This window comes from Dermacentor albipictus, chromosome 7 (assembly GCF_038994185.2).
Source record: "Dermacentor albipictus isolate Rhodes 1998 colony chromosome 7, USDA_Dalb.pri_finalv2, whole genome shotgun sequence".
In the NCBI taxonomy this organism is placed as follows: Eukaryota; Metazoa; Arthropoda; class Arachnida; order Ixodida; family Ixodidae; genus Dermacentor; species Dermacentor albipictus.
The window spans coordinates 50,133,280-50,147,732 of record NC_091827.1 but is presented as its reverse complement, the minus strand read 5'-3'; the positions used below and the strand labels follow the sequence as shown (position 1 = coordinate 50,147,732).

The window sequence follows — 14,453 nt, the reverse complement described above, 5'->3', positions numbered from 1 at the left end:
ACGTCACACTTTTTACACTCATTTTTGCCACGTACGTCGAAAGATTGGAATGAACTTCCTTCTGACATTGTTTCCATTAATAACAATGATCATTTTCGAAAAGCACTAGCTAACAATATACAATAGCAAACATTTGTACGAACTGCTCCTGGTGTTTTCCTTTTTCTTGTTTAATATTACTTTTATATGTCAAGTTCTATTACTGCATTTTTCATACTTATAGCTAACATTGTATAATTAGCAAATATTGTGTATAAGCTCATGATTTATTTCCTCCTTATTTGTTGTATAACCCACTCCCCTCTCTAATGCCGAAAGGCCCTGAGGGTAAATAAAAAAAAAATAACCTCTATGGCAATGACCTTACTCACCGTGGTGATGTGGTCCCTATGGGAGAAAAAAACATTAAAATATACGTAATTGCCACAGGTTGTCTGTGGATATCAAAATGCAGGAGACAACTTCAGAAACTGCGCTTAACGGTACGTCCACTTTTTCAGTTTTCTTTCCACCTGTAAGACAATTCATGGAGCACATTCAACGACTTTCCTGCGGCAGTTTCGATGGGTTAACGCACTGCGAATTCGCCTATCGCCTGGCAGAAATATCGACTATAAATATAGAGTTCGTGAACACGCTATGTCGCCAGGTCGACTCCGGCTTGTCACAGGAGCGTCGGCATGTCTCCTTCCCCTTGGTCATAGTTCAGATGGCCCTCGGGCTTCACAAAACTGTCGTTGGCTCCGGAGAATGGGAGAGCGGTGTCGTTCGTGTGGAAAGCCACCGCCACGGTTACTCCTTTCTCGGGCCCATTAGGATGTCTGCGAACACATTTGCGTTTTCTGTGACGAAACGCACTCACTTACAGCGAAGGCTTGCTGCAGATATATATACTGATGGGGATGGTCAGACAATCTGAATTTCAACACATGTGACACATAATAAACCTTCAAACACCTCCCGTGTGACTGCCTATCATATAGAGATGAGATGTTTGCTCTGCAGTCTCTTTTTCGTACACGCCCTTTTCACGTAACAGAACATCATGCGCCGGTGACCCGGTGTGCGTGCGACCTGCCGTGTCACAAAGGCCGTGCGCGTTTTAACGAGATGTGCCGATTCTATGTGACCGCTTGTGAAGAAATGCTACAGATACGCGCCCTGTGGCCATATTGCACTGACTGGGAACGCTACGACACTCCCATTCAGTTGTCAACACAAAGTCACCGGTACGAAACCCGCGCGCTGTCGTCCGCCTGTATGTTGGCATCGAGCTTTGCCGAGTTGGACATCGGGAAAACTCGCATATCTAACCTGGATTTCAAGCACGCTATATCATGCGGAGCATGCGCAATCGCACATTTTCGCAACTTCAACATTGTCAACTTGTGATAAGCAATCGAAGTCCCGGAGAATGTTTATCACGTGCCTCCCATTTTGCTTCCACCACTTGCTACGCAATACGACTACGATGTCAGCTGGCAGGTGAGAAGCATTTTACGAGTACACAATTGTACATTTGCAATGACACTACAGTGAAGCTATGATGGGGAAATACCTTTTGGAATGATGTACCTTAAATACAAATGACAAGTATCGTATATCGGACACAATTGATCTGCCAGTGTCGTGTGTCTGCATGTCAAATAATTATCGGTTCTGTATCTTGTATGTGTATGATGATTACATTTGGAAAGTACGTTAGCACAGTCCTTCTAAATTCATGGACAAGCATGTAGACTTATTCTCGTCCATATTGCCCAATCACTGTTCGAGTGGGCATATGTTTCAAAATCTACGTCAACTGTGCTCTCTCTCAGCGGAGTGCCGTGCTTTTCACGCAGTACATGCTCGTCGCAGGCTTTCCGTGGACACCCTTCCTTCGTGTGCACCTATAACCCCTAACTGATGGAAGAAAACCAGAAAACTAGGAGGCAACATGACGTCAGGCAACTAAAACGTTAGCCTTCTCACAGCAACTTGCTCCGACGCCGTTCTATCGCCGCTTCTATTCGCCACATGCGCGCGTCGCACGCTGAACGCTGGGAACAGCACTCCATCGGTGGCGTGCTTGGTGATAAGCTTGTGCGCCACTCACCACCGGAGTTTCAGCCAATTTCGCCACCCCGTGCTGCTCGTTTGCTGCGCGCCGCAATTTCACACATGTTGCTCGATGCCTCGGTAATTGAAAAACAAAAGCTACCGTTGCAACAACAACACTAAACACGGATCATACGCATAATTAGCAGTGTATTGCGAGTTCTGAGCGGTGCCGCAGAAAAGGAGGCGACGGACCTAGCGCAGCTGCACGATCATACACGAACGCACGCAATTACGTGCTGGGGTGTTTGGCCCACTTTTTCTTATTTTAATTTTTTAATCAGTATATACTTATATTGCCGTCCGACGCTCAGTCTTAGACGCATTTCTTTTCCTACCTCCACGCTGAAATATTGGGATGTACTACGTAGCGATTCCGGAAGTTTGAATGAGTTTAAGCTCGCCGTAACTCTTGTCGGCGCACTCACGTGCCCTCATTGGTGTTAATGCTATCCCAGGAGAGGAGCCCGGTCGTCTGGACGATGTAGGCGACCACCATGACGAGCGAGAATATGGTGCCCGAGAGGATCACGGCCGCGGTGAGCCGCACCGCCGAGTGCCAGTTATCGGGCGGCGGCTTGGGAAGGTTCTGCGTCTTCATCATCTGGATCACGTGTGCAGTCTCCGACGAGGAGGACGAAGACGACGACGAGGTTGCCCTCCTGCAATCGGACGTTCGACGGCATAGTGAAGCGAAGTGACACACACGGTGAACTGATGATTCGTCACAGGCTGCTAGCCAGGAAATTGACATAAATACTGAAGCTCAAATGGATAGGCGTGGACGAAGCGGAATGGCACAAGCTATTGTAGCTCCGGCCAGCCCCGTTGTCGCTTCGCGCCCCTGTCCTGCTAATAACGAAAAAAAAAACGGATGTCAACCGACTTCCTCAGCCTCGTCATTGTTACAAGTATTTTTAATGAATCGCTGTGCACCACTTATGATATCTAACGGCCGACTTGGAGTACATATATCTGCACTGATACCGCATTGTAGAGTATTTCCTTACCCACGAGTCACACTGAGTGAGTGAGTGAGTGAGTGAGTGAGTGAGTGAGTGAGTGAGTGAGTGAGTGAGTGAGTGAGTGAGTGAGTGAGTGAGTGAGTGAGTGAGTGAGTGAGTGAGTGAGTGAGTGAGTGAGTGAGTGAGTGAGTGAGTGAGTGAGTGAGCGAGCGAGCGAGCGAGCGAGCGAGCGAGAGCTTGCGCTGGTTGCCTCTAATGACCTTACGGTACAGGATGCAAAATGATCAATGCTTTCGTATTTTACCCTAGGTTGCAGAATGTTGCGATAGCCGAGGTCGCCAGTAAAGAATCGGAAATGCCACTTACAGCCGTGGTAGCCACTCAGGATTCAAACTGCGTGCAATTAAAACTTGAATTCGATTATATTAGTCCCAATACCACAATTTGACTTTAGGGAAGCCGTAGTGGAGGACCTGGGGTTTTTTAACGGGTACCCAATGTACGATACCTGGCCGTTTTTGCACTTCGCCCGTATCAAAATTTGGTCAGCATGGCCGGGAATTGATTTTGCGTCCATGGGCTTAGCAGCGCAATGCCACAGCCACTACACCGCCAAGGCCGGTACGCACAAAAATCATTGTCAGTGTATAGGCCGTTCCTTTTCCTGCAGTGGGCTGCTAGGGAAGGTGCCATATACGACTAATATTTTTCTGATGAGCAAAAAAAAATTGATTCAGAAGGAACGCATATTTTGACATAACACGAAGCTTTACTGAAGCGGTTATTTAAATGATACAAAACTGTTAATATTGCGTGACGCGTCTCGCAGCACAGCGATTGCGAGCGCCTATCCGGTAAATCGGCAAAACGCGGAAGCCCCAACTGCAAGAGGATGAACCTCGCTACCCATTTCAAGTCATGTGGCTGTGCATTAGTCTCAAGAATCGGCTAACGCTTCAACAAGCGATTTCGCAACTAGCCAAGTTTACCATCGCACTGTCTTTAAGACCGGCCCAACTGACTCGGAAAAACGTCGCACAAGCCGATGCGCGAAACGTCTAGAAAAATAAGACAGCAGAAGCTGAACTTTATTAAAGGAATTATGTGCGCGAAGGGCTTTACTTGAGTCATTGAGTAAATTTAGGCACAGCTCGTTGTTTCACTGACTAAAGCCGTGACGTATAGAGGTGGCTCCCGGGACAGCTTTCGGGGTTCTCCTTATGAAGTAAGACATACGCCGATTAATTTTTCGCGTTCTATTCTGCGCGTGATCTATTGGACAAGACAGCAGCAGCAGCAGCTACAATCACGTTCAGCGGAAATACAGGAGAGCTCGCCTTTAAATAAAAATTGGCAGTGGCTTAGCTCGGCTATGCCAGGATATACGTAGCGTAAGCTAAGACAGCATGGTAAGCCTTGGTTAATTTTGATTGCAAGTCCAGATTAGTCTGGTTGTCTAGCTATGTTGCGGCATTTGGCCAGTCTTCGGCGCACTGCTCATCTGTATCCTGGGCGATTCGTTTCCTCCTCATCTCGTTCCGATGTGGATTCCAGGCCTCCTGCTGCTAATCAGAATCCTCGCCGTCCATACTGCCGCGTCAACTGTGGTTGCGGCGCACGCGAGCTCTCCTTTTCCATCCTCCGACATGCTATCAGGCATGCGACGCCGCTGGCGAAGCGAGCGGAGGCGAGCGCAACGACGAGAATTGCGGAGTGACGTGATGCCAAGCGGCGGGAGGGGAAAAGTCGCGGCGCTGCACAGCGGCTGAACACCTGTGCCTCGGTGCAACTAGTGGCGCTTGCGCAGTAGTGACCAGGGAGCGAGAGAGTGAGATAACTATCCGTGGCGAGGCGCGCGTTGTTACGTCATGTGCCTCCTAGGAGCGCCGCCACGGCGAAATTGCAAGTTCGCGGCCGGTAAAGTTTTCGCTCTAAAAGCCTCGCTTTGTAAACTAAGGCGCACGCCTTGTCGTCGTGACATGGAAGTCGTCATGTCATACAAGCCGATACGCGAAACCACTACAAATTAAGACATCGGAAGCTCCGCTTTATTAAAGGACTTATGCGCGCGAAGGGCTTAATTGCCTCATTGAGTAAATTTAGCCATAGCTTGTTGTTTGACTGACTAAATTCGTCGCCTATATAGACGGCTCCTCAGACAACTTTACGGGTTGATGAAGTCAGACATACGTCGACTCACTTTGCACGTGCTGTCCCTATGCGTGACCTACTGGACAAGACAGCAGCAGCAGCTACAATCATGGTGGGCGAAAATACGGGAGCGTTCGCCTGTAAATGAAGAGCCTCGCTTTGTGAAATAACGCACCAACCTTGCCGTCGTGGCACGCGTAGTGGCTCTGGTGGCCATCGCCGCGGTCTTGTTGCGGGACTCCGCTGCGGTCGCCCCAGCCGACGTCCGGGCGTCGCCCTCAAAGCCCGACACGGTGCGGGAGCCTCGGCGACGGTGGCTTCGGCGCCGCCTGCTGCAGGGATGCAACGAAACATCTCGCAACAGTACGCGGCATTATCGCGATCGCATACAGACATTTCCAGCCTTGGAACTCACTATACCATTTATACGAATACCCATATGTCATGCGCCCGTGGAATTGGTCGCGACATATTAAAATATGCAAGTGTCACGCAGCTCAACAGAACCAATCTAATGAAATCAAGAGTTCGACGAAAACTCGTCTGGTCGGGATTACTCATAGTGAAGGGTAAAAAAGACGCCGACTAAGAACTTTAAATGAAAAGGAACCAAGATGTTCCGGCTCCCATGCGGAGGCCGAAACACGGCCCCCGTATGGAAGTCGAGACGTCTTGGTTTCTTTTATTTACTGCTTTTTTGTATGGGCATCCGCTTTATCCTTGACTAGAATCTTGGCGGTAAATATAAAGTACCGACCAAATATTGCAAAAGGAAAAAAAAAGACGTTTTGGCCCTACTACGGGAGCCTTGTTCACCATGAAGGGAATGAAGTGAAGGTTGAGGTTGGTAATATACGCTTCATGGTGGGACGTAATCATCTGGCGTACATCGGGGACAGGTTGCCTGAGTGGCGATCGAACCTGTGCGACGTCGTCTGGATATGAAGACATTCCAGAAAAAGCCTTGCCATTGTGTTCGTTTGTTCTCCAATTATCTTTGCGCTATACCAGTCGATGTCGCGGCCCGTGGCCACTACGTGTAGCCAGTTCCTTTGTTGCCACGTGCTTGCTGTTGACATCATAGTTGTGTTGCTTCAATCTTTGCTCAGAAATTGCCCATTTCAGCGATGTACACGTGTTTGCAAGAGGCGCAAGGGATGTTGTACACGCCACCCTGGAACGTCTTTTTTGCTAGCTTGTCTTTCACCGTCACCATTGCGTGTCTGAGCTTGCGCTTAGGGGCATGTGCGACGTCAACTTCGTACGACTGAAAGATTCGGACGAGCTTTCGCTTACACCGGGGACGTAAGGTATTGAAATCCTATTCTTTTTCTCTTGTCGCTGTGGCTGTTGTCAGACCGCGTGAGCTAAACGAGTTTCGACAGTTTTGATACAAGAACTGGGGTAGCCCGAAGACAATAGATCATGGTGTATGATAGCTAGATGATCCACTCGGTCTTCCGGTGCTGAGCAGAGTTTTTTTCTGCACGGCGTAAAACTGAGGAGACCACTGACTTCTTGTGACAGGTCGAGTGTACGGAACTAAAGTTGAAGTCCATGCCGGTGTTTGTGTGTCCTTTCTAAATACGCTGAACGGCATCCCATTAGCGTCGCGTTTTGCTAGGGTTTCTAAATAAAGTAGATGGCCATCGGATTCTTCTTCTGTCTTGAACTGTACGGCCAGTTCTGTGCTATCAATAAGCAAAAAAAAAAGCGCTCAACGCTGTTTTCTAACCCCAACATGCTCAACCAGATGCATGATTTCAGACAGATTATAGAATAACTTGTGTTCCCGCTCTGCTGCTAACGTATACTCCAAATGATGTTGAGTGGAAAATGCTTGCGAAAAAGGCACCATCTGAGCATTTTGCTCACATGCGCCATTTTTAATGAGAACTGCCATAATGGAAGGAAGAAGTGTGGTGAGAGCTTTGTACGGCGTTGCCAGTTTGAGAGCGTAAAGTGCTCCACAGTTTAGACGGTTAAAGGCCAACTGCAACAAAATCTCTCGTTGGCTAAATTCGTTATAGATGAGTGGTGTATTCCGCTGAATCAATCTTGGCCTAGCAGCAGCACTGGCAATTCTATAGTTTTCATGTTCGGAGCCTTGAGACCGCAACTAAGCAGACGACGCTTGTACCTGTTGTTGGCGCTATCACGTCATTCCCAGCCCGCCGTCTCCGATATCTTCTAGCGTGCCGCAAGCTCCGCCTGACCTCTAATGCCATGCCGAAGAGCTGGACGTTCTAGGTCACGCCTCTCTTCCGGAAAACAATAATGATGGCGTTTTCTTAACTATCAAAACAGGGCACCTTTGCTAGCTTTTCATAGTGCTTCCGCTGGTATTTCTAAGGTCCACTTTTGCTTGAAGGCTCCTCCGTTTCTAGGCTGGGCTTTTAGGTGGTCAAACGTTTCACTGCAGTTAGTTTTTAGCTCTTTATGTTACTTCTTCTCCTTTCGAACTAAAACACAGTACTCATCTTGTTACGGATGGCTTAACCAGGCTAAGCGTGATATCCGCAGCGTTACGCAATGCTACCTTGGTGAGGAGGCTTGCGACGTGTTCACCATGGAGTGCTCGTGTGTGCGCCGCCTCTTTGGCTTCGAGGTCCGCTCTTCCTTGGGCCTTGTGCCGGAGGGAAGCACTGCTGGATTCTGCTGCGTTGCCCCGCAATTTTGCTTATTTAGTGCATTGTTTTTTTCGTGCATATATTTGACTGTTTACCGAGTCATCCGTTCGTTTTTGTTAAAGCTTCTTATTCCATTATTCTGTACTAAAATTAGAATGCTGGGATGCTCTGGGGTAAATTATGGCACCGCAGGAAACTCACTAATATTATCCTTAGATAATACTCACTCATAAAATTCAATCTTAAATGCCCCTTTCAAGGTAACGTTTCTGGGAGATGATGTGCTAAGTTAAAGCCAAAAGGTCGCTTTCCAGAGATGTAAGCCAATAAACTTCGTCAGCCGCTCTCATCAACAAATCAAAAAGGATAAGCGCGACACAAGCCTAGTGTCAAGAGTGACCGACAATAAACAAATACACGAAGACAACGACGACAGCGGTCGGCGAAACGAAGTGGGATTGGACACGTGAAGCGCGAGAGAATAAGAAGAAAAAGGAGGCGAATTCCTATGAGCTGCCATTGCTGACGGCGACGAGGAGCAGCGCAAACGCATCTCCACCTGTGCTCTGGAGGCGAGAAACGGCAGCTTCGGGAACCACGGACCGGAGAGAGGACATCTGAGAGTTGGCCATCGACAGCTCAAGCTCCTGAGCCGCAGCGGTGGTGCCGTGGCAGTGTTCCACGGCCTGGCCTGCTTGACGCTGCCATAACGGGCTACTGCCCAGTGCTATGTACGGAGGCAATTGCCTAGCCACGTCAGCGGCACAGAGCGCGACTGGCCTGCTCCTCTGTGTCATGCGCCACGATGGTCTCAGAGGAGGGCCACAACTCCATTCCGCCACAATTGAGGTTAATGCCTACGCAAGTCAACGCAAACCACGCAAGTCAACGTCCTACGCCACGTCGGCCAAAGCCCGACGCAACTGAGGAGGGTCACAACATTCAATTTATAGGGACTACGTGTTACTTGAGTAGTCGAACTAGAAACAGTATATAGCTAATATCTAGTTTGCTTTTCATGTACAATGCTTGCTGGTTTTAAGGAGTTTTCCAGTGTGCATACAGTTTATGGTGAGTGAGCTTACTTTGCTTTTGATTTTAATTTTTCAGCATCTTTTCTTGACTTTCTCAAACTTTTCAGTATGCTTTCATCGCGTCTCTGCCTATTTCTGAAACGCTGAAATTCAGAGAGCTAACAAACCGAGCGGAGAAACGATCACCCTCCCACTCACAACCCGCCACTTCGCAGGAAGGCCATCGCGAGGAGGCGGATAACGATCTGGTACGGATGGCACCACGCGATATTCTTGCTCACCAGCACGGCCTGAGGTAACGATACGGCACCTCCCCCTACCAACATCTTACCAACGCGATACCCCTACCAACGTGATAGATCTCCGCAGGATTCAAAGGGGGGTCTGCTGAAATTTATTAAGCTTAAACAAAATTTTCCCAACGATGTATGCGCGTGCCTGTTTGTGGCGTAGCGACTCGCCACCATCTTTGTACCACATCTAATGGGGTGCCAAAATAGACCGCCAAGTTTACATGCCTACTTAGCTAGGTATAATCTAACTAACACACTGGAGCAATGGGAGGCACAACCCGCCAGCTAAGACCCGAAGGTGCAGAGGGCTCTTCTGGGTCACGTTCGGCTGGAGGCAGAAGACAGTGGAGTCCTGGAATTGAGGCCCCACACCCATTAAGCTCTTAACCCCCTATCGACTCTTCTTCCAATTCAATAAAACTATTCTCTCTCTCTCTCAAGATACTTTGTCTCGCTTGTTGAATGTTTTTCGCCCCTAAAGAATGTAGCAAGCCAGGCAGCACAAAAGTCGCGTCTTTCTTAGATCCGCCGTGCATTTGGAAGCATGCTCCGACAAATGGAATTTCTTCTAGTTTATGGGGCACAGAAGGCAGCGTATAACATCTGAATAGAGCTGCAATGCCTGCTCACATTGGAAGAATAACTGAAAGGGTGCGATCTAACCTTCAAAATTGTTGAATGAGCATTCTCATATTTCAGCTCTGCCGCCGAAGTCAATATCAATGATATACATCATGTCATTCTAGCAGCCGCACGTTGTAGCAAATACTAGACAAAACATGATGTGTGTGGTGAGAGCCTCACAGCTTTCCATGAAGAGGGTGAACCAGGGCAATTCGGGAAGCAGCACTCGATTGCTAGACTTAATACGAGTTTAACTGTATTAAACCAACCTGAAACAGGAAAGATCTGGTTAGTATTAGACTGTGCTAGAAGAACGAGTATATAACGAAGTGTGTCATTACACGCTCTATTCGTGAAGCTTATGGCCTGTTTAAGGAAGCCATCCATGACACCAGAATCGAAACAGACACAGTTTTATTCCTTGAGACCCAAATGGGTCATGCCCACGCCATAGCAGGAAGTGTGCTTATTCAGCGAACGTAAAGTTGGACCTTTGTGTCCTGGGAAACATCTTCGGCTGCTCAAAGCACCAACGAACTTCACGATCATTGCCTATACAGTCTATTTTTTAATTGGGAGTGATCTAGGAGAGTGCTAAGCGTGGTCGAAAGTCAGCCTTGATATGATGACTTACGTTCGGATTCCTGAAAATGAAGTAATACTATATGCGGCTTTGACGAATGGCGAGATAATTAAGAAAGAGTGTACCGGAAGTGTATTTCTGGGGCACCTTCAAAAGTGCCAAGAGAAATAAGGGAGCCACAAGTACATAAGGCCACTAAAGGCAAGGAAATCAGCGAATGAAAGAAACCTCTACCGAAAACTACCTTTCTTCTGCATTAGAATTGGACCATTACACTACCGGCAAAAAATTCCGCGATATCACTGGAGTGAGAGTCAGCTCTCCATATTCACGAGAGTGGACACGTTAAGGAATGATACGCACGTTGTTCCTCTTTCATTTTATCTTCGTTTCCGTTAGTACGCTAACAACGCTTGTCGCCTTAATAAACGGCGGCGAAGCTGTCCTTTCAGGCACATAGTCAATGTCACCATTCTCAGCGACCCGAATTGTGTGCTAGGCCTGACTGCAGGCGCAAGTAATATGTCAATCGTGAGATATAGGCAGCAGCCAATGCTTTCTCATCGGCAAGCGGCAGCCTGCAGCTCTCTACTGGTGCAGGCTAGTTGCCAACTACGGTCACTGTGTGTATGAAAGAGATAAGCCACGTACCACAAACTGCGTGAAGTTTCCAAAGCAAATTATGTCAATAAAATTCCTAATCATAATATACTTTGACAGAATACCGTCTGGTCATGTAGAAGCATTGTTAAAATTGAGCATTTTACTTATAAAGGTTTAAATAAAGAGCTCTTCAGATCATTGAAGGAGCGTGTAATCATTCAAAAGGACCTAGGAAGGAACGGGTACTCCGAACATTTTATAGGAAGGACAACCAAGTTCCAGATGAATTATCAGTGGACTGACAGGCAAGCCTTGGATGCTTCAGCATCGAGGCAGAAGGGCGCTGCTGTATCGTATATTCGAGGCGCGAGAGAGGCCCTAGCCCATGTTTTTAAGAAACGTGGACAAAAGTCCGGTCAGAGAATGCCGAAAACACGAATCGTGAGATAAACTGTGACATGAGATAGCTAAACCGGGTCACAATATAGGTAATCACAGAATGCTGAAGTTTTAGTGAAACTGCAAGAGCGCCAAGTTGTTTTTTACCAGTGGAGAGGCATCGCCCATACAGGAACCATGTGACCCCAAAAGCTCAATCTGTTTCTTTTACATGGCTCGAATGTGTTGATCAAAATGTAAATATTTAGGCCGACTACTGTTACCGGAATCTGTAATTTTGTACATTTTCTTCTCCTATTACATCTGTGGACGCACTGCCGCAACACGTCAATGTGAGGAAAAATTATCAAATGTTACAACTCTGTGTATTCTTCATAGGTGGGTCCACCGCATTTCGCCGACACGGGAACCTTAACTAAACACAAAGGAGAGCAACACGCTCTTTTTGGTTACGTTTCTCTAGTTCCCATCGCGGCCGCTATTTCGTTTCATATGTTACAAACCGGCGTAGCATTCTCTTCTGAGGCGATAGCTACACAGTAATTCCCGCTGTCCATGGTATCATGCAGAACAAGGGAGCGCAAACCTTATGCGCAGGCTGCCCACTTGCACCCGGCTTTGTGGGTGCGGCTGCAATCATCGCAGGAGCAGGCTTTGGCGCGGGCACATATGGCACTCTGGTCGCTTGTAGGGGCCAAGACGCTGTAGCTGGCATAGACTGCACCGCAGCCACTGGAGGTGCTGCAGCGGCTGGTGGTTGCTGGTGATGGGATTGCAATGATGTGGTAGGCGCTGCTGGTGTCTGTGGAGGGGCGGGAGCAGAAGGTGCCTGCTTGTGCACGAAAGGCAACGGCCGCGGAGCTGGCCCTGCGTCAGAGGAGCAGTGGAAAGACGCCTATAGGATAAACGCCAACAAAGCAGATTACTTAAACGGCGACTGGGTTACTTTCGCCATGCATTATAGCATGGAACTGGAAAGATCAGAGTAAGAAAGACAGTTCTTGTCAAACAAGGCTGCGTAGCATTACGAGTTGTGTTATGCAGAGGCCTACTTCATTCTATATCCAGAACATTGGAGAACGGAATTCCTTTTAGAACATTATGAAGCAGACCTTATGAAAGTATCATGAGCGCCTTGATGAAGTCGCTGAATATGAGTGCTATAAAAAGCATTGAGGCATTTGTAAACTGCAGCGAACCAACCCACACGTAGGAACACTAAAATATAATCTCGGAAGCCATGCCAGAGCAGACGAAATCGCAGACCCCTGAAGACGCTGCAAGGATGGAATAGGCTCTATCACAGGTGCCAATGCAGACGCTTTGGTTCCACAAAAATGCATCTTTCAAAAACGAGATTCTTGGTAATCAGGCATGTAAAAACTGTTCCAATTAAAAACTACGCTTACCGCATCTAAAGCCAAAAGCTTCAATCTCTGCGCTTCATTTTTTCACGCGAATGTCTACGGTGACATGAGGCATGCGCGAAACCAGGGTTATCGCCATTAGTTTTGAGAGAAGACATACAGATCAAAGTAAAATTAAATATAGGCAAGCCTGTCAGTGAGCGGTGTGCCAAGTTCGCTCCACGAACTTGGCACACCGTGCCACGAAGCAGAAGGATCACGGCGAAAAGGGTTTGTGGTTGATAAGTACCCATTTCCTCTCGTCCTAAGCGAAAGGATGGCCAAACATCAAACACAAGTTTGACACAAGCCCTGTTTGTGCTTAGCGCTCTTGTCTTCCTTTTGACATTAGTTTACCACCCGGACCGACGACGTGTCCTCAAACTATCGATTTCACCTGCTTCGCGAGGAAGAACTGCGGAAGGACGAAGAGGAGCTTGGTACGCGGGAGCCACATTAGCTCCATGACGGGCCATGGGTGGTGGTTCCTGGCGCACCGCATAGGGCCCTCTAGGAGCGGGCCGCGGAACCTCGTAGTACTGGCCACGGCCCGGAACTCCTGCCATGCCGCGATCATGGAATCGGCGCTGACCAAGCTGCGGGTAAGCTGGATGCTCTCTCCACATGTCCTCGCCAGCAATCCATCGGTCAGCCGGAACTTGGTAGTAAGGGTGAGGCTGGGGCCGACGTCTCCAACGATTCCATTCTCCCGGGTCATTCATGTTCTGCGATCAAAATGGACGTGGGTGGTCAGTGGCTACGCGATGCGAGGAGGCGTACTCATGGTTACATGTGTAACGCCTGTGTCAGCCGAGTGCCTTGTTGGCGAATTCACGTCACTCGGCTGGCAACAGAGAGCTTAGAACAGAACTAAAGGTGCCAGTTACATGCGCCAATAGAAAAAGGAAACTAAAGGAAGGAGTGTGCCTGTCTCCCCTTTAAGCGTGCGCGGCCAATTCGACAATCGCTGCGTTCCGTTTCAACTAAAATAATAATAAACAAGGGTGCTCACAGGAAACCTGCGTGGAACTACGTCTAGTACTCCGACTTAGCTCAGCTGGTGAAGCGACTGATCCTGGGAGTTAGAGCAGCGGTGAGAAAGCCAACAAATGCGTCTTGAATAGCGAAGACTTCTTTCTAAGTTACCCGTGTGGGTCTCTCTCTCTCTTTCTCTTTCTCTCTCTCTCTCTTTTGTTTTTGGAAAGTTTCGTGCTCCTTTTTCAGTTGGTTATTCACATTCCTGGTGTGAAAATAATTCCACTATGGGATTGCACCACGGATTACTTGCTGAGTTCCTCTCGTGTCGGCGTTTAGGAGACTGCATGCTTATTCCATACAGTGGCTAAATCTGCATTCTATTTTGCTCCTCTAACATCCCTCACCAGAGGTATGGCAAGACGCGGAAATTCTATACTCCGGTGTAAACTCCCTAGCAAAGCTTTAGCTTCCCGTTTTAGTGATTGAAGAGTAAACAATGCTCACTTACGCGTCGTGATATCGGTGTTGCTGTTGTTCTCGTTCGTTATCACGTACGCGACGTCGGTGCTGAGCAAAAACCTCCTGGCAAAATCCTCTTCCTCTTCTTCGTCAACGACCTTGTGCCGTGTGTTATTCACGCGCTAACTGCATAGCTCCAGGCCCTTTAACTTATAACGACGATGATGG

The 14,453-nt window shown here is 48.1% G+C and overlaps 1 protein-coding gene and 1 long non-coding RNA gene across 3 annotated transcripts; both read right to left on the bottom strand.

The window, feature by feature from the left end:
* Positions 1-403: 403 nt before the first annotated feature.
* Positions 404-7,870, bottom strand: LOC135910121 (uncharacterized). Of its 2 annotated transcripts, none has more exons than XM_065442166.1 (4): positions 7,756-7,870; positions 5,396-5,548; positions 2,529-2,762; positions 404-821 (listed from the first exon to the last, which is right to left on the bottom strand). In XM_065442166.1, exons 1-4 carry the CDS (start codon positions 7,785-7,787, stop codon positions 665-667), a joined length of 576 nt encoding a protein of 191 aa, XP_065298238.1. In that variant the 5' UTR covers positions 7,788-7,870; the 3' UTR covers positions 404-664. The 2 variants fall into 2 exon arrangements, with proteins under 2 accessions (XP_065298238.1, XP_065298239.1); XM_065442167.1 differs by having other exon boundaries at positions 5,396-5,545.
* Positions 7,871-12,000: 4,130 nt separating this feature from the next.
* Positions 12,001-14,378, bottom strand: LOC135910120 (uncharacterized). Its single transcript, XR_010566905.1, has 3 exons — positions 14,275-14,378; positions 13,186-13,513; positions 12,001-12,249 (listed from the first exon to the last, which is right to left on the bottom strand). It is a non-coding gene; the product is annotated as an uncharacterized lncRNA (long non-coding RNA).
* Positions 14,379-14,453: the final 75 nt, after the last annotated feature.

Bases quoted from the DNA above. Each gene is read 5' to 3' on its own strand.
- LOC135910121 (XM_065442166.1), bottom strand. From the start codon at position 7,787: ATGGTGAACACGTCGCAAGCCTCCTCACCAAG. The intron at 5,549-7,755 runs GTAGCATTGCGT...GCATCCCTGCAG, and splicing joins TCGCAAGCCTCCTCACCAAG to CAGGCGGCGCCGAAGCCACC. The intron at 2,763-5,395 runs GTTGGTGCGTTA...GTCCGATTGCAG, and splicing joins ACGCGTGCCACGACGGCAAG to GAGGGCAACCTCGTCGTCGT.